Source organism: Mytilus trossulus, chromosome 11, assembly GCF_036588685.1.
Source record: "Mytilus trossulus isolate FHL-02 chromosome 11, PNRI_Mtr1.1.1.hap1, whole genome shotgun sequence".
NCBI classification, from domain to species: domain Eukaryota; kingdom Metazoa; phylum Mollusca; class Bivalvia; order Mytilida; family Mytilidae; genus Mytilus; species Mytilus trossulus.
The window spans coordinates 61,035,075-61,061,311 of NC_086383.1; the positions used below are offsets into that span (position 1 = coordinate 61,035,075).

A 26,237-nucleotide genomic window follows, 5' to 3' on the forward strand; every position below is an offset into this window, starting at 1 on the left:
CTCATTGGAAATCATACCACATCTTCTTTTTTATATTGCCACCAGTGAACAAAACATTATTATGCAAACAACTGTGACTGTACGACTTTTACCATAACCAAAGCCAATACAGCGTATAAATGTAATAAACTATAAACAGCCTTGGCATGAACTATTGACAACCAGTTTTTATATGCAGAAAACATAAACGAGAAAGTATCATAGCAGACCTAGCCAAACACAACCCGTCACCGGAATAAGAACAGACAATTAACAATGTAGCTTTCATCCCATAACTGTAGACGCTGGTTTAATAGCAAAACCGAACAATCTGTAAAAATTTTATCAAATCGACACGAATTACCAAAAGCAAGTTAAAAAGACATAAAAAATTAAATAACATTGCAAAATTCAAAAACGCCAAATAAATATGGAACTCAAATGTCAGTCTTGCTTTATATATTTGAATACGAAATAGAATAAATCAAATGAAAATGAATTATAATAAAGCAATTAAATTAACAGCCTGAAATAATTGAGTAATCCATTCCTTTAACACAACTTATGAATACATATGATTTCCGATACTTTTTCTAGATTAGTTACAGAGATTCATAAACGGACTCTTAAAACACTGATGGTGAACAAACCGTAAGTGTACGTGTACAACTGTTTAGCTATAAATATTGAGTACGCTTTTAATTATCAAAAACTAAATTAATAGAAGTAATTGAGGCAATTATTCGAAGATTTTAATTCAATAACAAACTGATAACTTTCAAGAATACGTGTATTCAAGTTATAAATAAGCTTTATACGAGGATCGTATATATAGTTATGAGCTCTATAAACCACTTCACCATAACATTAGGGTGTGATATACCATTGTTTTTTATAGTTTATGTTCAAATAACTCAAATAAATGTTTAGATTTTTCTGTTAACCTTGTCAAGAAATAATGACACATGAGTGGAATCTAACAATTCTTTTGAATGAGTGCATTATCAATATATGACAGACAAGTAATCTGTAAAGGTTGATTTTGGAATGAAGTTTGAATTTACAGCCAACGTCCTATCGGAGTGTATTCACTTTATAATCAAATAATAGTTTTGCAAAGAAAGTCTGTGATTTATACCCACATTACATTGATTTATTATCAGGTCATGTAAATTAATAATTCCACCTACTGTTTACTACAGGCTAACTACTGTAACCATTGCATCTTCAATGCTCAATCTTACGGGTGTTTAATATATACATTCGATTCACTAAACGGTTATCACGGTTATGTGTCTTTTAAATTTATACACACATTCGGTGCGTTGTTATTTGCTTCGAGCGATAAAGTTTCTGTGTTTTTTAACATGTATAGGTAAATAAATTTGTGTAGTTATCAAAGGTATCATGATTATAATTTAATACGCCAGAGTAACGTTTCGTCTACATAAGACTCGTCAGTGACGCTCAGATCAAAATAGTTATAAAGCAAAAGAAGGTACATAGTATATTGATACCTTATTCATTCAAATTCATTGATGGAGTTATCTTTAAATGGTATCATGATGGAAATTAAAAGTGTTCCATAATTCTTAGTTAAATTATTATTCCTAGAGAATAAACATGATTGTAATTTGAAATAGTCCAGGGAAGTGATGCACTTAGCTAGTATGTTGTGATTAGCTTCATGTAATATGGTTTCTGTTTTAAATTAAGCATGTAAATGCATTATTTATTCAGAAGTGGACATTACTAAATGTAATCAATAACCTACAAATGGCCTCCTTATGTGAATTAAATTTCACTTTAATTCTTACTGAAAGATTGCATAAAGACATACTATTATCTTAAATTGTCCCAGGAAATTATAAACTAAAATGTTCCCAAATTGAAGGAATTGTCTGCAAAAAATTCATATCTTGGTCTTTCTTATGTATCCATTTGTTGGCGATCCATTTTGATCCAAAAAATACTGGGCATCCTGCATGTAATGTTGCTTTGTCACCCTGTTCCTCTTTGTCCAAATTTGTAAAAATTAAAGCTGAACCCTACAAAATTTGATTGATTGTTTTTTAATTTCAATTTAACGTACATATCGTTCAACAAATCCTTTTATCGGCAGTTACAAATACCTAGTATCAATATCTGAAACTCCTGATGTATCCGAGTCCTGATACAAGTGTGTAGTGTGTAACAATGGGTAAGTGAGATTTTTATCCGATTTCCCAACAGCAAAATAGATGGCCTTGAAGGGCAAACAAGAAGTTATCTTCTATTGCGTCTTCCATAATAATGTCGGTTCAACATTTATAATTCAAATTGAACGGATTATATGAATGCATCTGATAACCATTCTAACGTGGTTCTTAAAAGTAGTCTGTAATGCAAATGATCGAATGTACTGCCGTTAAACATTAAAAGATTGATTGAAGGCTGTTAAATCTATTTCAAGCAATATTGGATCTATCGTAATGGTTCTTTTTTTATAGAGGACACCGGAGTGCCTCGAAAGAATCACCGGCGGGATAACGGACATTCATATTCAAAAAGAGAGGCAAACTATACCGAGAGATATTCAAACTGATAAAACAATAAAAAACGAACAAAGTCATGGCCAAGTTTCCTCAGGCTATTGATACAGTAGTTGCACTGTTAAGACAACTCGGAAATCGTGAACTTTTTTGTTTTTTTGTTTGGTTTAATCTTCTGACAATAACGTTGTATATCTTTTTAATTCATTCGCAGAAAGATAAATGATCCAATGTAACAAAGGACAATGTAATCACACCAAATTTTGATGTAGTTCATGTTGCTTGGTCGTTACTATTTTATGTTGCGTTTTGTGTACTGTTCTTTGTCTGTTCGTCGGTTTTTTTTGTTTGTTCATGGCATTGTCAGTTTGTTTTCGACTTATGAATTAGGATATCCGTTTGGGAAAATTTTACTTCTCATTAGGAAATTAAGAAATGTAAAACTATACAATGTAGATCAAATCTGTATTACTAGTATCTCTACAATGGAACGAACGTAAACAACCTCAATCAATAGGTTAACAGCACACATTTGTAGAGTTCAATGGTCTGGCTTGAATGACAGTAGTAATTCTGATTTTTGCGATTCATAAGTGATGCACAGCTTAACCGTCAAATATTCGTCTGTGATATCGTAGTGGTGAAACTTACATTTTTAAGTGTCTATGAAACCACAATGTTACAATTCATCAACGATACCAGCCTTATGATAAATTATATCAAATACGAGTGAGACTTAGATGAGACTCGTCATTGCAGCTCTAATCAAAATAAATGATTGAAAAGCATAAACGCAAAAAAATCTAAAATCTTTATAATAGATATTGCTAATACCGTCTAATTAGTTATCAAAGGTATCAGGATTATAATTTAATACGCCAGACGCGCGTTCCGTTTACATAAGACTCATCAGTGACGCTCAGATCAAAATAGAAGTAAAGCCAAACAAGAACAAAGTTGAAGTATTAACACTGACAATAGAAAGTCCCTGGAATGTTATGTTAATACTTTCAGAATAATATATTGTATATACATATATACCTTCACAGGTGACACGGCAAGTCCTAATTCTGGGAAAACTGTCGAACCACCGACTTCCACGTCACTCAACTGTAATACAAGAAATGCATAATTTAGTTATTAAATTGTATTGTAATGAAATATGCGATTGGCTGATTTAATAGATACTTGAACAGAAAGAAAACACAAATTGACAGAAAACTATTATATTAACTATGCATTATTTCTAGGGATGTCAAAAGATCTGAAATTTAATACTCGGATACTCGGTCATAATACTCGAGTACTCGCAAGTACTCGGATGAATCTTAAACGTCTATTGAAAAGTTTTTAAGTTAGATTTTAGGTGGGATGCAGTGCTTTTGTTATTACCTTTCATAAACACATTGACGAAATACAAACGTACTACAAACATAGCTTGCTCCTCTGTTTTTTGTGTCAATAAAACAATAAATAAACGACTGCCGTTTTTACAAATAACCTATCATAATAGCAATTATTGTTTGTTTACGTGTTTATGAAACAAATTTCAATAAAATCAAAATATTTTATAAGCAAAAATCAAAAATATTTGCATTTTATGTCCGACAAAGTAGACAATATATTTAGCATCTGTTCTGAGGAGTTGGTATTTTTTATAACACGACTTGTCTATTTAAAATTTGTCAACAACAATTATGATATTGGACTTCAAATTACTTGTGCTTTTTCGTGTTGCTCAGTATTACTTTTTCTGTGGGTTTTTTTTTTTTTGCACTATCGTTTGTCTGATTTTCATTTTTTTTTTCTTTAGCCATGACGTTGTTAGTTTATTTTCAACTTTTGTGGTTGAATGTCGCTCTCATACTTTCGCATATCTCTAAATTGTAAATTAAACAATTATAGTTAAGCTTTAAAAAGGGATTAATTAAATTAATTTAAATATACATCTCATACCAATCAGAAGTCTTGATTAACAAACAAAGGTAAGTTTTTACGGCTTGTGATGAGTTAATTATTTATCCATGAACATGATGAAAGTGTTGATCCGTGTACAAACACCGTTAAAAATGTCTCAATCAGTTGTGTAGGGTTCCCCGCAGGTTACTTTGATTTTGTGTTCGTTTAAAAATATGATCTGGTCACGATTTCAGACGAAAGACTGTTAAACTCTCTATTTTTTTGTTACAAGGAGTGCACATGAAAATATTCCCTCGAAAGGAAAGGACGTTGCTGGTACTACTATAACAGATAGTATCCTCAGGATAAACATAGTTATGTTATTAACTTATTTTATTGAGTATTACGAAGGAGAAATTTCAACAGAACTAAAATTGAGTGGAAATGTGAAGAGAACTATATCAAGATGTATAAAAAGCAAACGAGTATCCGAGTACTAAAACAGTACTCGAGTACTCGGTCTTCCGAGCGAGTACCCGAGTACTCGAGTACTCGTTGCCATCCCTAATTATTTCAAATGGTCAACAGAGTTTCTCTTAACATGCCACCTTCCTTGAGAGAAGTAGTATGGATGATCAATCAAAGTACTGAAACTAGTTATTCACATTTTTGGAAGGCATAAACGAGGGCGAAATATACCAAATGGACAGTCAAACTAATAAATCAAAAATAATCTGAAAATTTCATGGCTAAAAGAGAAAAGGACAGACAACACTAGTACACAAAATACAAGAAAGAAAAATAAACAGTAGTCAGCACGATACCCTTCGTATACCGGGGATGATCTGAGGTGCTCCTGAGATCTTACTCCACATGTGGCACTGTCGAAATGCACATTTGTAGCAGAACACATCGGTACCGTAATTAAATGGAAGTTTTGAGTAGATATCAAGACTGATTTATAAACAGATCAATAAATAAAAATTTAGACATATACCGAGATGATCGAATGAACGGCAATGGCGCCTCCACAAAACGTAAATTAAGTAATAAGGTGACATGTAATACTTACGTAAAGTATTATAGTCAAAACCCTGTTTGTTTTAGTTTGAAGATCACCAGAAAGCTGCAATATAAATAATCATGCAAACAATATAGGTCCAAGTCAGGGAAATGGCCATAGTTCGTTTCTGTGTGTGTTAAATTTTAATGTTGTGTCGTAGGTCACTTATATTTCAGCGTTTCCTCACTTTTAGTTTAACCCGTATTTGTTTTTTCTCTATCGATTTATAAATTTCGAACAGCGGTATACTAATTTTGCCTTTGTTTTATATTTGCTACCCATTTACACATGTTACATACTGTTTTCAAGTTTAAAACTATAAAACTTTGCCTTTTATTGAAATATTTGTCCATTGTAATTCATTTTTAACGTTACAGATGACGCATTATCATATATTGTACACATATTATATTGTCATTTAAAACAATACGTGTTTGTTTACAAAAATGGTATTATAATAAGTCTTTACCTTTAAGCAATATGAAGGTTTTACATGTCAAACATGGCAATGCTTTAAATGCTAAACAATACTACATTTCTACATTGGCTAGAGGTATAGGGAGAGGGTTGAGATCTCACAAACATGCTAGTCTTGTATTATTTTAATCTTAGTTTCTTGTGTACAATTTGGAAATTAGTATGGCGTTCATTATCACTGAACTAATATATATTTGTTTAGGGGCCAGCTGATGGACGCCTCCGGGTGCGGGAATTTCTCGCTACATTTAAGACATGTTGGTGACCTTCTGCTGTTGTTTTATTCCTATGGTCGGGTTGTTGTCTTTTTGACACATTCCCCATTTCCATTCTCAATTTTATCATGATGATTTACAAGTGCTTTATGAACAAATAATAATAAAATATTGGGAGGTCAAGATAACTCTATAAAAACAACATAAAACGATCGGTTTAATCAAGTAAGTAACCGTCCAAAGTTAGGAAAATGTTTTCAATTGGTTTGATGTGTTTGAGTTCGATCAGGGACTTTCTGTTTTGAATTTATTTGGGAGTGTATGCCTTTTTGTGCTTCTTCGTTACATTTGTTGTTTTATAGTGATATTAAGATGATAACACAATATTGACTGCTGTACCCCTATTTTTGACATTTTTACTCTTTGAGTATGTTTGTTTTGTTCATACATCGTTGACAATGTAATGGAATTTGACGCAACTTTCATACAAGTGAGAGGTTTAGCTAGCTATAAAACCAGGTTCAATCCACCATTTTCTATATAAGAAAATGCCTGTACCAAGTCAGGAATATGACAGTTGTTATCCATTCGTTTGATGTGTTTGGACATTTGATTTTGCCTTTTGATTTTTGATTTTCCTTGTCGAATATTCCTCGGAGTTTTTACTTTTTATTCCTTTTTTTTTCTCTCCTCTTTATTTCACTACTTACCTTAACTATTTCGAAAAATTCATATCTTACCAAAGTTTCATCCAGCCAATCAAAATGTGGCTGAAATTCTCCACCGATACCGTAATTTACAATCTGAATTAAAATAAGCATTTGTATGATAATAAAGATAAGGCATATTTAACAGAAATGCATATTTACAAAACGACAATAACAAAATGATACAAGCAATGAAACATGTCGTTTATTAAAATTGAAGGCCAGAATCACAACAACTGATGTAGAGGGAATAAAACGGAGAGTTGATAACTCAATTTTTAAATTAGTGTGTGCCAGACAAATAGTAGGACTACATTAGATTCATCTGTGGTGTCCGAATCAAAACTTGGAACTTTACACGGGGGTCTTGCAACAGTAAGCAAAAAAAAATTGTTTAAAAAAAAAACATAAGTTTTCCCGTTCAATGCAGTTTTAAACTTACACCGAGAGAACGTTTAAATTTTAAACTAATGATTAACAATAATGTTCGTTGTCATTTCACGGCACTAACGGTGTCGCAAAAATCGTTTGGGTTGCATATCACATCTTCAAATAAGTCGCCAGTAATATCTATATAAAATTCTATTAGATCCTTCGCCCAGCTATCAACCAAGATAACGGTTACTTCAAAAATACCACCCAGGATGATAATTCAATATACCTCAAGCATTCTTTTTCTTATTTATGCGTCCCTTGCTTTCAAAATTTCCAGATTAAAGTTTCCGATCAAGGTAAATCCAGAAAAACCAGTTCGAATTCACATTTTATTAAGTTTGGTTTTTAATTTTTATGGAATTACGGAGGCTGCAACTATTTGTTCATTTTTTGTCTTGAAAGGTTTTATCTATCAGCAAACATTTCTGAAATTTTGGTTTAAAGTAACAAGGGTTTCAGCTCCCGTGTAACGAACGCACAAAATGTCATGTTATAAAGAAACATTAGATCTACAAATTCTTTATCACGCGACTACTGTCCAATCATCAACAACCGTAAGATTGTCAAACTTTGATGCGTGTTTTCACTTTATAACTTGTTTTAATAAAAGTTAATGAAGTATATACGTCATAGTATGTGTAGGTGAAGCGAGGGATATCAAAGTGATAATCAAACTCCTAAGTCGCAAAGAAAAAAAAAGGAAAACGATCAAAGACAAAAAAAGTATAGAATAAACTCATCATAGATACCAGTACTAAATTTAGTATATACGCCAGACGCGCTTTTCGTGTAACAAAAAAATCCATCAGTGACGATCGAAACTAAAAAAAGTTTAAAATGCCAAATAAAGTACGAAGTTAAAGAGCATTGATGACCAAAATTCTTAAAAGTTTTGCCAAATACTGCTTAGGTAATCTTTGCCTGACTTAGACAAGCCTTAGTATTACACACAGTCTGCAAAACTGAACACTGAGCAAAATAAAACAACATTAAAAACTGAATTAATTCCAAATGATTAGGAAGGGTAAGAAGATTCTCCTCCATATCTAGAACCTGTTGTGTTGCTCATGTGAATAGAATGCTAGTGATATGGATTTTAAAGCTTTCCTCGATATTCTGTGAAATTCCATCAATATTGATCGTTTTTATAAAAATACTATTGAAAATATAAGCAGGTTTAAGCAATATGGATAAACCTGGTCTAATTTTTTCACTCAATGTTTAGTTTTGATTTTTTTGTTTTCTGGTATACGTTTTTTCATTGTTTTCGTAGTTTTTCATTGTTTGTAGCGGTTTTCTTTCGAATTATAAAATGCTCTTTAGATAAGTTCTGCCTCTTTTTCAGAGTTAATATTTGTAATGTTTGGTGTTCCAGTCTTAAATACCTCTATATATTCCGTATTTCGTAATTTATAAGGTATATTGGGAATATATGGGAAGATTTTGGTTGTTTAAGTATCATATGAAAGCTTTGGAACTTGGAATCACTGCAGAATCCTTGTTGAAAGTTTTACTTGAATAATAAAGAAGCATATGAAAGGAGGGCACATTTGCCCTGTTGTTCAGATCAGAAGTTCCGGTTTTTTAAACTATCACACTTCCGGGAACCAGTACTCTCTAATATGCAATTGAAGGTATGTTGATTTTTTCCGCACAAGTCAGGATATTGTACAGTTTTGACATAAAATAACTGCCACTTTATTTTAACTTAAAACAAAGTAGCCATTAATGCTTGAAATTGCAGAATTAAGCTTAGAAAACAATAGGGGCTATGAATTAGTGGTTTTATAGTTATAAGTATTCAACCTTTTTTGTTTACCTGCAAGTGGTCCGCTTGTCGAATGTTTGTTCTGAGACCAGTTAGACGTTCTAAACGATCATTAAACTGAATCACATCTGGATCAGTCATATCTTCCATAAAATTATACCTAAAACAAGAGTCAACAGACTGGAACAGTTAGGGGTTAAAAAAATTATCAAAGGTACCAGGATTATTATTTTGTACGCCAGACTCGACATAGGTCTCATCAGCGACGCTCAGATCAAAAAAGTTATGAAGCCAAAAAGTACAAAGTTGAAGAACTTTGAGGACCCAAAATTACAAAAATATTGTTCATAATATATCATCTGTGAGTTTATTATCATTTCTGGCTGGCATATCAAATATCATTAATTTAGTGCATAAATTCCAAAATTTAATGTCCATAGAAGTTGGTTTAATTTCTGATCTTATTGTGCAATAAGATATAAGAAACCACTTTTTCATTTACCCTATTATTGCTCACCCGTTATAGTGAGGTCATTACTTAGAGTAGTAAAAATAAAACTGTACAAGAATAAGAAGATTGTCTCTTTTTTCAATTTGTCAAGTTTCTAATATACATTTGAATCAACTATTAACACTAAAATGGAGGACTTACGTCGAGCTAGTTCTTGTACTGGAATCAAGAGGTCTCAAAAGTGAATCATCACCATGATAGATTTTTGATCTTTGTAACTGGAAATATAAAATCAATCATTAACACTAAAATTGAAGACTTACGTCGAGATAGTTCTTACACTGGAATCAACATGCCTCAATGGTGAATCATCACTTACAACTTTTGATCTTTGTAACTGGAAATATAGATAATGTGTTTAAATAGACAATTTTTAATAGTCCTTTGTGTATACTATTTGATTACATATTTACTGACCTCTTTTTCGGGTCAATTTGAACTTCGGTGTGGATGGGTTTTTGGTTTGTATCTTCTTTTTTTAAGGGTTGGTGGTAATATGCGTAACTTATCACATAAAACGTAGAGCTCTTCATCATTTTATTTGTTAAAACAGATTGTATTAGTTCTCTTCAAATAAATGCATCGGTGGGTTTTTTTCATTCGGGTAACATAGTAATTTATTTATAAACTTATTAGAACAAAATGAAGGTGTAATAAGGTTTATCGACACATTGTGGACATTCCGTGGGTACCAATTGCTTCCCTTTAAATAGCAGACTTCATATATTGTTAGAAATGACACTTTATGTTGAAACATATTACTTTTATTTCCATGCAATCGATACATTTAAGAGCATGCACCGTAAGAAAAAAGTAATCAAGCCAGAATAAGAATAGATTAAAACTGAAACCATTTATAGAAATATAATCACAAACCACATTTTCAAAATGTTGTCCAATACTAAAACGGTGGGAAAATGTATATTTCTTTTTTTAATTCTTTCAAAATGTCAATATTGGTATTTTTAATATTTTCCAATAAAACAATAGATTTACGGATACTTCAGAAAAATCGTTATATTAAGGTGTCAAACTTAAGCCATAAGGAATTCAAAATAGGTTTTTCACACAATATTTCAAAGTGTATAATTATATGTTTCAAATGCTTTCTTTTCAAATAGATTAGAGGTATAGGGGGATGGTTGAGATCTCACAAAAATGTTAAACCCCGCCGCATTTTTGCGCCTGTCCCAAGTCAGGAGCCTCTGGCCTTTGTTAGTCTTGTACTATTTTAATTTTAGTTTCTTGTGTACAATTTGGAAATTAGTATGGCGTTCATTATCACTGAACTAGTATATATTTGTTTAGGGGCCAGCTGAAGGACACCTCCGGGTGCGGGAATTTCTCGCTACATTGAAGACCTGTTGGTGACCTTCTGCTGTTGGGTTTTTTTTTTTTATTTGGTCGGGTTGTTGTTTCTTTGACACATTCCACATTTCCATTCTCAATTTTATGTTCTATTAGAAAAGTGTATCCGTGCAGTGCATCTTGTTCTATCCGTAAGTTCCAGTTTGGAAATTGTGAACAGACATAATTTAGTGATTTTGTTCCCCTTGAAATTACCAATTCAAAGAGGTTTTGGTAAAAAGAGGAAAAAAACATGACCTTTTCCATAACAGTTCTTTACCTGGTTTGCAAATCCTTTCAATTTTTCGAGAAGATTCTGACTAATGATGTCATGGACGACAAGTATCATTGGAGATTTATTAATGTACTCAACTTTGATTGGTTGCTTGAAAAAAGTTAAGTCTTGAAATCCTAGGTATTTACAAACTCCACCAAAGCGAGTATTCTAAAATAATTGACAAATAAATCTTGAAACATTGCTTGTTTAAATAAAAACTTATCGGATTTTGTCTAATAATTAATTCGTTTCTGTGTATGTTACATTTTAATGTTGTGTTTCGGTTGTGTCGTTGTTCTCCTCTTATATTTGATACGTTTCCGTCAGTTTTAGTTTGTAACCCTGATTTTTTTCCTATCGATTTATGAGTTTCGGACAGCGGTATACTACTGTTGCCTTATTCGATTTAAAAACATTAATTTGTATCTTTAAAGTTGGGATAACAATAAAAACAAATAACGATCTTAAATGACACAAAATAAAATTAGGCATTTAATACATTAATGTCTATCAAAAGCCAATTCTGAAACAAAAAATCAGTGTATATATGTATTGTTTAACATTCATTTAAAAAACAACGCCAAAAGATTACGTTTGTTATGTATATACAATAGTTTTAAATTCTTCCTTTTAAAATTGTTACACGATGATGACTGTTGTGTCCGTATTTTGACTATTTTATTTATTTTGTCTGTTTAGTTAACGCATCATTGTAAATATAACAGAATTTGATGAGACTGCCATCAAAGTGAGAGGGTTAGTGATATAAAACCAGGTTTAATCCACCATTTTCTACATTTGAAAATGCCTGTACCAAGTCAGGAATATGACAGTTCTTGTCCATTCTTTTTTTATGTGTTTTACTATTTGATTTTCCCATGTGATTATGGAATTTCCGAATTGATTTTCCTCTAAGTTCAGTATTTTTGCGATTTTACTTTTTAATGATAAATCGGGAGAATCATTCATTTGTGCTGGGTTTTTCAGCTTATGCATGTTTGTGCAAAAAGAAAGATTTTTTATCATCCTGTTTCGAGGCCTGCATAAGGTTTTTTTTCAAAGCTACGTTTAGTTTTTAACATACCCTTGTCAGACATGTATTTTCATATCTCTTCGTGAAGTTTGCATTTCTACTAAATTCTATCCCATAATACATCATGGAATTGTTTTTAACCATTGACTGAAATTCTGCAACTTCTGTTGTGTCTAAATCTAAAACGACACGGATCCGTTACTTCCTGTTTATTTATTTTTTATTCTGAGGTGGGTGATAGGATATGTCAAAATGTAAAGAAAACGGAATAACACTAACATTTTTTTCATTCCAACTTTTTTTTCATCACGGCAATTGATGTAAAAAATTGAAAGCAACACGTTTATTAATTTCCTGCGTCCGAAACGCTTTTCTTGGATTTACCTTCACCAAGAACACTCAAAGCCAAACATTTAAAATCCGAAGATATATAAGTACCGAAACCGTTGAAGAGCTATCTGTCAAAAATACAAAAAATAAATGGCCAAATTTATCTAGAGCCAACTTAGCCTGAAAAAGTTGAAACCTTAGTTTCTTAATTTCAAAATTTATAAACGGACTATTTTAGTAAAGTTTGTTATATCATGTCAGTACCGAAGAACTGACTAGTGAGCTGATGATACCCTCGGGGACTGATAGTCCACCAGCAGAAGTATCGTAATTTCGATGATGGTAGATGCAATTTGGATGTAACAATTTTTTTCATTGGCTAAAAGTTGCCGTCAAATACACAGTTGACCAAGCGTAACTAAGATAGGACCCGCCATTTGTAATTGATTGAATCAACAAATGTTCGAATACTACTATTTAATCAAAAATAAAACAACACCTACTTCGAATTTGCCGTTCTAATGTAATTTTATCCGAACTTGAAGCGTACATGTAACGACTTAACCTCCAGTTTGTAAGTTTACATTTGTACATGTATGACGTCACGTTTAGCAATGACGTCTTTGTGCAAAAATCATTCGTGAAGTTTCGCGAATTTTTTTCTATTTGTCAAATTTAGACATTTTTTCAAAGTTTTATCGTATTTTATCTTTTGTAATGCATTAGAATCGTAAAAGAAGTACTGTAGTTGAAGAGTTGCCACCGTCAATTTTGATTTGACGGTCGCAAATCTCCGTTTTACTGTCTCCGCTGTGCATCGCCAGTAAAAAAACGTTGAAGAGATGATACTACCAAAATGGACCTTTTGTCCGACCATCTCAATTGCAGTTAAAAACTATTTTCTTTAGAGACGGGCCTCATTAGTCGTGTTTTAATGTCGTTTTTTTTTCTTTCTATTTGTGACATTTGTACCTCTTGTGTCTGTTTGTTTTGTTCGAACATCATTTTTTAATATAATAAAATTTGAAAATTCTGTCATACAAGTGAGGTTTGGCTAGCTACAAAATCAGGTTCAATCCGTCATTTTCTACATGATTAAATGCATGTACGAGTCAGGAAAATGACAGTTGTTATCCATTCGTGTTTGAGCATTTGATTTTGTAATTTGGTTAGGGACTTTCCATTTTGAATTTTCCTCGTAGTTTAGGATTTTTGGGATTTTACTTTTTTCTTTAACTAATTCTATAGACTGTCAACACTCAGGTTGAATATTCAAATACGGGATGTTGTTTAACTGTAATATTTATTGACTCATCATATCTACAGTAGAGGCGTGTTCATTTGAAAAATTACGTATACCATCTTTTACTCATATTCATAAACACTTTACATAAACATAACATGCCAGCATTTTCGATATTTTTTTTACTTACTAAAATTTTCCAGTCTATTAGTTAATAGTTGCATCCTTGTTCGTATTCTGTCTAATCGATCCTATAAATAAAGCATTGTCTGATGTACAATATTTGTCGTTTTTTTTTGTGTAATTTATACGTCTTTTTCGTTTCTCGTTTTTAATATAGATAAGACCGTTGGTTTTCCCGTTTGAATGGTTTTACACTAGTAATTTATGGGCACTTTATAGCTTGTTGTTCGGTTTGAGCCAAGGCTTCGTGTTGAAGGCCGTACATTGACCTATAATGGTTTACTTTTATAAATTGTTATTTGGATGGAGATTTGACTCATTTGCACTCATACCACCTCTTCCTATATTTAATATTGTCTCCATTTAAGCACCTATGATCACCCCAGCTTTAGTTTTCTATGTTTTGTCTTGTGTCCTATTATTTGTCTGTTTTTTTATTGATTTTTTAGCAATGATGTTGTCAGTTTATTTTCTATCTATGAGTTTGGCTCTCTCTCTGGTATCTTTCGTCTCTCTTTTAAAAAAAAAAATTATAACATTTTTTTATTTTTCATCTCGTATTTTGTCAATGTTTCTGATGAAGGTCGCATGATATTTTTTCTGCTTCTTCCATTGTAGAGTTGAACATCAACTATTAATAGCTAAGTCTTATTGAATTATTGAATTCATTAAATATATGGTTGTGTTTGCTTTTATTGTTATTAATTGTTCCCGTTGTTTCGTTGTTTTCCCCTTAAAGTTGATGTGTTTTTCTCGGTCTTGATATGTTATATGGATTTTGTTTTACAGTTAAACAACATCCGGGATTCAAATATTCAACCTATGTGCTGACAGGCTATAGAATAAGTACAAGAAGAAAATAAAATCACAAAATATACTAAACTCCGAGGAATATTCAAAACGCATAGTCCCTAATCAAATGACAAAATCAAATAATGCACCACATCAAACGAATTGACAACAACTGTCATATTCCTGACTTAGTACAGACATTTCCAAATTTAGAAAATGGTGGATTGAACCTGGTTTTATAATTGATTAATGGCTATTGTACAGCGGTGTACTACTGTAGCTTTTTTTTTAACGTAATACTGAATCACCTGATATCCAATTCGGAAAATTGTGAAAAGATTTTTATTCTTTTTTTTCTCCATTGATAGCAGCAATACTTTGATAGTGCTCTCTCTCTTACTTGTTATGTTAACCTAAAAGCAATTTCAGTGACGATACATACGTTTTTAATTTGCATTAATTCCGAATACATTCAATGCAGCAGTTTTGATGTTAGAAATAAACTCATCATAGATACCAGAACTGAATTTAGTATATACGCCAGACGCGCGTTTCGTCTGCAAGAGATTCATCAGTGACGCTCGAATCCCAAAAAGTTAAAAAGGCCAAATAAAGTACGAAGTTGAAGAGCAATGAGGTCCAAAATTACTAAAGGTTTTTAAAGATAGCAGCAATACTTTGATAGTGCTCTCTCTCTTACTTGTTATGTTAACCTAAAAGCAATTTCAGTGACGATACATACGTTTTTAATTTGCATTAATTCCGAATACATTCAATGCAGCAGTTTTGATGTTAGAAATAAACTCATCATAGATACCAGGACTGAATTTAGTATATACGCCAGACGCGCGTTTCGTCTGCAAGAGATTCATCAGTGACGCTCGAATCCCAAAAAGTTAAAAAGGACAAATAAAGTACGAAGTTGAAGAGCAATGAGGTCCAAAATTACTAAAGGTTTTTAAAGAAAATGGTACATTCACACTGTCCAGGACCTAGCATTTAAATTATTCCTTCGAAAGGGACCTAAATATCATCTACTGTCAATTATTAATCGGAATGAGTGTCATTGGACCATTCACGATTCACTCCCAATTCAGAGTATAAAATGGAGAAAGTGAGAAAGAGCCTACAAATAATTCTTAGATTCTTGTATTTCATTGTTTAAACGAATTTGAAAAAAAAGATATTCATACTTTTTCAGAACATTTTACTCCAAAAATAGAAGCCTTATTTCTCGTATTAATCATGAACTTTTGAAAGAACTTGGCAGGAATATGTTCCCCGGCTTATAAGGTTGCCACAAATATTATTATTGCCGGACCTTATCAAAATAGGAAAGAGAACAAAAATATGATCGATTGAGAAAAAATAATCGTTCATGATATCGGGTGTATTGAGATTCGTTTGTTTTCGTGGATACCAATTGGTCGTTTCAGAAGCGTACACCAAAGCGGTTTGATTGGTTTAAAACTTCATAAACAATGGAAATTCAACCAATGATGTATCGTTATTTTCACTTTGGGGTACGAACAAGGAAATTACCCATGATGCTTTAGATTTTGAAACGGGCAATTATCGTGCATCAAGAAATCATTGTATACACTTGATTTCAATGATTTCTTAATGCACGATAATTGCCCGTTTCAAAATCTAAAGCATCATGGGTAATTTCATTGTTGTTTTTCCTGAGTTTGCTAACGAGCCAATAGAAAATGTGTTCTTTCTTAAACAAATGAATTCGTGGTTCACTTTAACCCACGAAATTAACGAAAATCAGTTAAATGAAGAACGTTACTCCTCTAAACATAGTCTGATGATTCATTACACAATGAACATTGACAACATAAATAAGAAAACTTACTTGTCTTTTAATTTCTGTTATGAATTCATTTACATCTGCTAAGAATTCCTTTGCTTTACCGGAATTCAAATGTTTGATCTTATCTACTGATGTCTGCATCCATTGTAAAGCTATTCTTGTGTATCCTGTCTCGTAGACAAACTTACCGATGTCATAACAATCGTATGCTGAAGAATAAAAGCAAATAATGTTAAAGGGCGTGTTTTTCAACAGACTGTCGGCATTCCAAGGGGAACAAACTGTGCACCTCTACTTGCCGACTTGTTTCTTTATTATTATGAGGCTGATTTCATGCAGGAACTTCTTAGAAAGAAATATAAGAAGTAAGCAATATCCTTTAACTCTACTTTCCGCTATATAGACGATGTTCTTTCACTAAACAATTCAAAATTTGGTGACTATGTAGAACGCATCTATCCCATCGAACTAGAGATAAAGGATACTACATAATATACAGTTAATTCGGCTTCATATCTTGACTTACATTTAGAAATAGACAATGAGGGTCTGTTGAAAACAAAATTTTACGACAAAAGAGATCATTTCAGCTTTCCCATTCTGAACTTTCCATTTCTAAGTAGCAACATTCTAGCAGCACCTGCATACGGGGTATATATCTCCCATACGATATACCCGCGCTTGCATTTCCTATCATGATTTTCTTGATAGAGGGTTGCTGCTTACAAGGTAGCTCTTAAACCAAGAGTTCCAAATGGTGAAGTTGAAATCATCCCTTCGTATATATTACAGATGCCATCACGAGTTGGTTGACCGTTATGGTATTACCGTTTCACAAATGATATCGGATATGTTCCTCACGTCGTAACTACAATCCCCTTCATTTTCATGAATGTGACCTACCGAATTAGACTATTTACCGGATTTGTCATCACATAAGCAAAACACGACTGGTGCCACATGTGGAGCAGATCTGCTTACCCTTCCGGAGCACCTGAGATCACCCCTAGTTTTTGGTGGGGTTCGTGTTGTTTATTCTTTAGTTTTCTATGTTGTGTCAAATGTACTATTGTTTTTTCTGTTTGTCTTTTTCATTTTTAGCCAAGGCGTTGTCAGTTAGTTTTAGATTTATGAGTTTGACTGTCCCTTTGGTATCTTTCGTTCCTCTTTTAAAGAAATATTCCTTATTTTCGTCGATTTGATATGTAACTAATTGAAGTGATTACCAAGATAAACTTCCTTTGTGATTCTTCTCATTTTTCAACAACTATCTAAATAAGGTATATTCTCTCCTCAAATGTGAGTCAAGTGTTTTATTGTAAGTATGCATTATGAAGAATGTAAAAGATTGATAATGAAATGTTCATTCTTATTTGTGTATTTCTGGTTAAGAAATTTAAACTTTCTATAGTAGTTATTGATCTTCTTATTTTATCCATTGGCAAGCAATTGTTTAAGTCATTTTGTTTAAGTCAAAATGCCTGTACCAGGTTAGGAATATGACAGTTGTTATCCATTAGTTTGATGTGTTTGGGCTTTTGATTTTGCCTTTTGATTTTGTATTTTCCTTTTTGACGTGTCTTTTGCGGTCAGTTCATTGCTGTACAGATATTTCACTTTTCTCAGTGTATGCTTAGACTATTCAGATTCCTTTTTATTCTGTTCAAAACAACATCATACTATACATTGATATAATCATAATTATAAATTAAATGTTAACAAATGGGAAAAAATAAGGCTTTTTTACCTCAGGAATAGATTGCCTTAGCGGTATTTGACAAAACTTTTAGGAATTTTTGGTCCTCAATGCTCCTAAACTTCATACTCTAGTTGGCCTATTAATCATTTTTTTATTCGAGCGTCGCTGATGAGTCTTTTTTTAGACAAAACGCGCATCTGGCGGAATTATTAAATTTTAATCATGGTACCTATGATGAGTTTATTTGTCTCAAAATCTACTGCACAGTGATGAATCGACTTTAAGCGAATTGTCTAAACAGTTTCCAATTTACTGTAAGCGAATTGTCTAAACAGTTTCCAATTTACTGCAAGCGAATTGTCTAAACAGTTTCCAATTTACTGTAAGCGAATTGTCTAAACAGTTTCCAATTTACCGCAATTGATAAGTTTGAATATCGACTAAAAGACTAAACTCGACTGAATTGTTGATTTTAAGACTTTTCAGAAGATGATCTAACAAAATGACCATTTAAGACTAGTTATTATTAACTATTGAAATGTCAATTATACATTTCCCTTTCAGTCTTGTATAATGGGTTTGAATACCTACCACTTAAAACTGGAACTTGTATTCCTAGTACATTTCCGCTTGCCATCTCTGGAGGTGTAACATTATATGTGTTCTGAAGCCTGGTGAACGATGTAAGAACGCCTTTCAGATCAACTTCTCCTGGTAACTTGTACTTAAATGTTGCTTGAAACTCTGAAATTATGGAATAAAAAGTATATGTTGTATGATCAAGGACATTCGGTCCCCGATAGTATCACCAATAAGAATTCAGTACATTCAGAGGACTAATAGATAAGATAAGATAAGATAAATACGTTTATTGCAATAAGCACAATTATGCTATAGCACATTTAAATAACAACATTATCATGTGTAAGCAACATGAATTTATGTTAATGCATATGTATAAGAAAATGCAGAGAACAGTCATAATTAACAATATGAACATTTTGTTGATAAAAAAGACAATTAGATACATAAACTACGTTAATATGAAAGTTCTGAGTTTCCAACTTTCACGCAAAAAACACATCAAATTGTAAATAACAGTTTTTGTTTGAACTTGTAGTAGTGAATACAGTTTGTTGATATTTGGCCGTGTATGATAATAGTTTGAGAAGTATTTAAGTCTATACTGTCTATATGCTGGACAAACCATAATAAAATGATATTCATTCTCTATACATTGCATAGTACAACATTTACAAATTCTATCCTCCCTTCGTTGTTTTATGTAACGACCAGTTTCAATATTTAGTTTTAATAAACCAAATCTTAATAAAGACAACATTTTAACATTGATATTTTTCGATATATATTGTTCCATCTTAAAATCTGTTTTTATCATTTTGTACAATATTAGTTTTTCAGAGCTCTCTACAGACTCACGCCAGCTCTGATAAAATTGATCTAACAAACGTTCATTCAAATATATCAAATTTTACATTAATATTCTCTTGTGTATACCATAAATAATTAAATCCAAGTTGAAAAAGTAAATTACGAACATTTGTGGCCCAATTTTCTTTACCATTATAACAGTCAGCAACCAGAACTTGATATATTTCATATACAATATCTGGTTTCTTGTTTATAATATTAACCCAGTATTTCAACAACTTTTGTTTCCTAGTAACATACATAGGTAAATGACCAAGATCGCCAATAGTACAACAGACAGGCGTGTTTTGGGGTACTTTTAAAACAAATCAACAAAATCTATTATGTACAGTTTCGATTTCTTTTGCATGATGAAAACCCAATACTTCAGAGGCGTAGTTTAAAATAGACGAAACTAGACTGTCAAACATAGCACATTGCTGTTCTGGTGAAATATAAGTAGATCTTAATGAATTCAACAATGCTGCAAGCGCTCTACTGCCCTGTCCCGCTAGGCGTTTTTGGGTTTGTTGAAATTTGCCGTTGTAATGTAGAAGAACTCCAAGGTATACATAGTGATCGACTACTTTTAGTTCCGTATTGTCATCATGCCATGAATGGTTTACTCTTTGCCATCCTTTACGAAAAACTACAACTTCTGTTTTATCCTTATTAACCCCAATTTTCCATTTTGTACAGTAGATGAATAATTTATCTAAAAGAAACTGAAGAGCTTCTGGTGTTTTTCCAAATAGCACAGTATCATCAGCGAATAACAACAAGTATATCAAATATCCAGTTAGGCTTATGTAATCACTAGTTCTATTATCATTCATACGTAGATCATCAGCAATGTCATTAATAAAAAATATGAAAAGCAGAGGAGACAAGGGTTCGCCTTGTTTTACACCAATATTATTGGAAAAAACATCTGAAAGTAATCCATCACATTTAACGCGAATGTTCACAGTTGCATATACTGACTGCACCATGGAAACAAACTTGCTACTTATTCCACTATTAAAAAGCTTATACCAAAGTATGCGACGCTCAACATTGTCAAAAGCCTTACAAAAGTCCACGAATGCTGAATACAGTTTTTCTTTTTGCGACAAGGTTGTTGATATTATTCCATGAAGAATAAAAACAGCGTCAACAGTTGATTTTTTGCGGCGAAATCCAAACTGGTTTGCTAAAAGAATCTCATTATCTTCGGCCCAACAAAGTAAACGATTATTCAAAATTGAACTAAAAATCTTTGAAAATACACTGATCAATATAATTGGCCTATAGTTATTAGGGTTTAAAAGATACCCTTTCTTTGGTACAGGTATAACAATTCCTTCTATCCAATTATCGGGGTAAATACTAAATTCAAATAGTTAATTAAACAAAACTGTTAAAAATGTTGAAAAAAGCTGAGAATCTGATAAAAATATTTCTCCACTGATTTCATCTGTTCCTGTACTTTTACCACGCTTTAACTTTTTAATTGCAGATTCAATTTCCGATTCAGTAAATTCCTTATCTAAATCGTCTATGTGTAGATCTTCCGAACGAATTTTGTCTATTAATGTTTTAACTTCTTCTGATAAATCACCAGGTTCCGCACCAAGAAAGTTTTTAAAATGTTCAAAAATGTCTTTTGCATCGGCCGCGCATCTAGATCGACCCTTAGGTCTAACTTTTGACCAGAATTCTCTGGGATTCACTTTAGCCAATCGCCTTAGCTCCTGTCCACGTGCGCGTTTGTATCGAGTTTTCGCTTTTCGTTTAACTTTGTTGTATTCGTTTCTTGCTGTCACGTATAATTGTCTATTGGGACTGTTTGGGTAGCGCTGAAAACGGTTCCGTGCTTGGTGAAATTCACTTCTAAACAGTTTACATGAGTGATCGAACCAATCATTTTCACTAAGTTTATGTTTACTCAAATGTTTTTTAACAGATGTTTTACCAAAAACATTAAGCGCACATTTAAATATAACATCGGTAATCACATTTACGGCGTTGTTCGCACTTTCATTGTCATTTATGTTGTTTACTAGTTCCAACATATCAGTTTGTTTCTCCAGTAATGCTTGCGTGAAATCGTTAACTTTCTCATTATCCCACTTTATATATGTATAATGGTTTGAAGAATGTTCCTCATTATACGTTCGATTTGTCTGAATTTCATAAAATAAAGGCGAATGGTCAGAAAATTCATTATGTTCCAGAACTTAAAAAATTCTCAACCAATTTATAATCACATGGACAAGTTAACCGATAATCATTCACACTTCTTCCGTTTGAAGTACAACAAGTAAATTGTCCAGCCAGATCGTTTCGTAATCTACCATTACATATAGTTAAACCCGTGTTATGACACATTTGGACAAGCTTTCGACCAAACTTATTTACTGTTGTATCCTTAGAACATCTTGGCGGTGTAATGGGATTTTCATCATGCACTACACTACTCACATATCTATCTGAATGAGCAAAACCTAGCCAATCATCTAGTAACCCAACTCTACAAATAAAATCACCACAAACAAGTAGGCTTCCCTTTTCTCTATACTCAAAAACAATATTTTCTATTAATTCAAAAAAGTCACAGTCATTTACATTATAATATGAGTACTTCTCATGGGGTATGTACACAAAACATATGTAAATATCAGTATCATTATGAAAAAAAAATCCTTTTTTAACTTGATCAATAAAATACCATTTTCAATTTCCTTGACTATTTCAATACCTTTCATAATATATGGTTTACAGTAAAAACATATTCCACCCTCGTTTCTGACCCCTATATTATTACATATACCAAATGACGATAGATTTTCAAAATTATTTAAGTGTGGCTTATAACTGCCCTTTAACCATGATTCACAAAGAAATAATAAATCATAATCATTAATAAAATTAAGAAAGTCATTGTCATCGATACAAGAAATAATACCATGAATGTTCCAACTTAAACACTTGATGTTTCGAGAATGCTCTCTGCGTGTATCCTATGGACCAACATATTCTTTACCTGCTACGAACAGTTTGTCTCTCACGAAATATGCCTTTGTATTGTTTGCTTTAAGTGCTCTAAGTTTCGGCAGTAGATTTTTTCTTCTTTTCAGAATTTCAACTGGCAATTGTTCGGATATACCAAAATTAGTGTCTTTAAGATTAACAGCGCTTTTACGGACTTCTTGTTTCTGAAAATAGTTTGAAACTTCACCAATAACGGGCGGATTCTGTCCCCCTCTTTTCCAATTCTGGAAGCACTTTTTATGTTTATTTCCCTCTCATTTTCTACTATATTCAAATTTTCTTTGAAAAAAATATGTAAGTTATTCACACAGTCTTCACCTTCCACCTCGGGTATATTATAAAAAACAAGATTGTTTTTCATTTCTTTCATATGTATGTCAATCATAAGTTCTTCTTTTATTTTAACGCTTTCGTCTTTCACCTTTTTTCGAGTCAGGTCGATTTCATTCTTTTGTTCAGATATTTGTTTATTAAAACGTGTTACATTTTCTGATTGTGATTTGATTTTATCATTTACTTCTTTAATTTTAGTGTCAAGTTTTAATATTTTTTTTTCTCTGATCGTCGAAGCAATCACTGAAATGTTGAGTAGCATGTTCAACCTCCCCCAATCTTTGACTTAAAATCTGTGTTTCATATTCAACTTTAATCACTTTACTATTCATATTAATGTTCAACCTACAAATTTTAAGGCTAGTTGAAGACCAATACTATTGCTTTTACACGCAATCAAGAGACAAATTTTAATACAACATTTTATATCTTACAACAAAACGTTAAAGCAAATACATAAAATAAAATATAATAGCATTCTGTGTGTGTTTACTTTTTCTCAGACAATTACTCTCTTATATAAATCTATCTGCCAAAAAACGTTTTGTGGCTCAAATAATACTGTGTTAGACGGGAAATCAAATTAAACTTTTGAGAGATTGTTGTAAATTATATGAAACAAGAATGTGTCCCTAGTGCACTGATGACCCATCCGCACTATCATTTTCTATAATCAGTAGACCGTGAAAATGGGGTAAAAATATTTAGTTTGGCATTAAAATTAGAATGATCATATCACAGGGAACATGTGTACTAAGTTTCAGATTGATTTGACTTCAACTTCATAAAAAAAAATACCTTGACCAAAAACTTTAACTTGAAACGGGACAGACGGACGAACGGAAAACATAATGCCCATCTTTTGGGAATAAAAACGACCTCCGACAGTCAAATTAACTAAAGCAAATGACAGTACACAACGTCTACGTTTTGAAATGTTCTTACCCTTTAGGTGTCTGTCAGCTTTTAGGTTGTTGATTATTTGAGTAATAGAGTACGAGGCATCACTGATAGTTTTAGCATACAGGTACATAGACACGGGATTAGGTGGTACTGGTTTTGTTCCATTTAACTCTTCTGTCAGCTGACTTCTAATGCTTAATGATATTCTGAAAGCATAGATAAATAACTTTTGATACTCTAAAGCATCAATAAATAACTTTATGAAAGTCAAATAAATATCTTTGTGATATTCTGAAAGCACAACTAAATAACACTGAGATATTTTGAAAGTACAAATAATTAATTTTTGATAATCTGAAAGCACAAATGAATAACATTTTTGATATCCTGAAAGCACAAATAAATAACTTTTTAATATTCTGGAAGCACAAATAAATAACTTTTTGATAATCTGAAAGCACAAATAGATAAGTTAAACTTTATGTTATTCTGAATGCAAAAACAAATAACTTTTTGATATCCTGAAAGCACAAATAAATAATATCTTTTTGATAATACGTAGGCACAAATAATTATTTTTTTAATATTCTGAAAGCAAAATAAATAACTTTTTCATATTTCGAAAGCACAAAAAGATAACTTTTTAATATTCTGAAAGCACAAAAAAATAAATATTTTATATTCTGAAAGCAAATAACTTTTTGATTTATATTAAGAAATAGAAAACGTTTTGATATCCCAAAGCATACATAAATAACTTTTTTATATCCTGAAAGCACAAATAAATAATAACTTTTTGATATTATGTAAGCACACATAAATAACTTTTTGATATTCTGAATTCACACATGAATAACTTTTTGGTATCATGAAAGCACAAATAAATAACTTTTTGATATTCTGTAAGCACATATAAATAACTTTTTTATATTCTGAAAGAAAAAAAGGAAATAACTTTTTGATATTCCGAAAGCACAAATAAATAAGATTTGATATTATGAAAGCACTAGTAAATAACTTTTTGATTTGTCTTAATACATAGACAAAGTTTTGGTATCCCGAAGCAAACATAAATAACTTTTTGATATTCTGAAAGCACACATGTTTTTCGTGTAAAACAACATAAAGAGATCACATGTATTACCTTTTTAAAACTTCAATCTTTAATTCCTCTTGTCTTATGTATTTATCCATATTTTTCACCAATTTCACGGCAGTTTTTTTGGATTCCTGAAAATTTTCCGTACACGTGAACAAATGCCCCAGAACACAATATAAATCAAATAAAAAGACGAAAGAAATCCACATTTTGTCCACTATCATCTTTATACGTACACTCTTCCGCTAAATAAATCTGACAAAAATATGATTGATTTTTATATTACATGTAATACACTTCTGCGTGTTCGACCATCACACTTACATTCACCTCTATGAAGGTACTTAGTACAACCAGTCTTGTAAAAGTTTTAAACACATTTTAACAAATATCGAATACAAACCGGTATATATCAAACTATGAAATTATGATATATTTTGGCTATGATTTGTCGTTTCGGTCTTTTCTGTTATAAGGTTTAACAGAGATACAAATATTTTATAGTCAGTAGAAAAATTGACAATAAATGATATATTAATTTGATAATAATTTTAACCACATTTTAACAAATATTTATCAAACTATACACTTATGATATATTTTGACCTTGATTTTTTGCTTCTGTTATTAAGTCTTTTCTGTTATAAGGTTTAACAGAGATATAAACATATATAGTCTGTATAAAAAATTAAAATTGAATAAATAATTAAAATGTCTATGGAAATTCTAGATATGATTTAAAACTCGGCACAGACGGACTTTATCAAGATATCACGAAGGTTCAGACGAATAAAGCTTCAGGAAATATTGGTATTTTAAATATTACGAATTATTACTTAGAAAATTTATACATTTACAGATATTATTCATCCTGATTAAATTTTCAAATTAGTTGATTTGCTTGGCAGTGACATGGGAATTCACCATCTGCCAATTGTCTTTGATAAAAATGGGGGAAATTGGTTTTATTTATTTTGGTCAATAATTACATATTTGAAAATTCTAATGCTATTTCACAATGATAATTAAAAAGGGATGCTCAAAAGTACAGAGGAAATACGGAAGATTATAAATGTGCCTCTAGCTCAGTTGATGATAAATAGAAATTTTAATATTAGTTCTGCGTTTTA

At 31.7% G+C, this 26,237-nt stretch overlaps 1 protein-coding gene across 2 annotated transcripts; it reads right to left on the minus strand.

Moving 5' to 3' along the window:
- Positions 1–566: 566 nt before the first annotated feature.
- Positions 567–25,455, minus strand: LOC134690524 (prolyl 4-hydroxylase subunit alpha-2-like). Of its 2 annotated transcripts, XM_063550488.1 has the most exons (13): positions 25,153–25,455; positions 24,051–24,214; positions 18,900–19,052; positions 16,652–16,818; positions 14,006–14,066; positions 12,294–12,415; positions 11,213–11,377; positions 9,727–9,803; positions 9,126–9,234; positions 6,905–6,967; positions 5,482–5,535; positions 3,552–3,620; positions 567–2,027 (listed from the first exon to the last, which is right to left on the minus strand). In XM_063550488.1, exons 1-13 carry the CDS (start codon positions 25,329–25,331, stop codon positions 1,845–1,847), a joined length of 1,566 nt encoding a protein of 521 aa, XP_063406558.1. In that variant the 5' UTR covers positions 25,332–25,455; the 3' UTR covers positions 567–1,844. The 2 variants fall into 2 exon arrangements, with proteins under 2 accessions (XP_063406558.1, XP_063406559.1); XM_063550489.1 differs by lacking the exon at positions 11,213–11,377.
- Between the last annotated feature and the right edge of the window lie 782 nt (positions 25,456–26,237).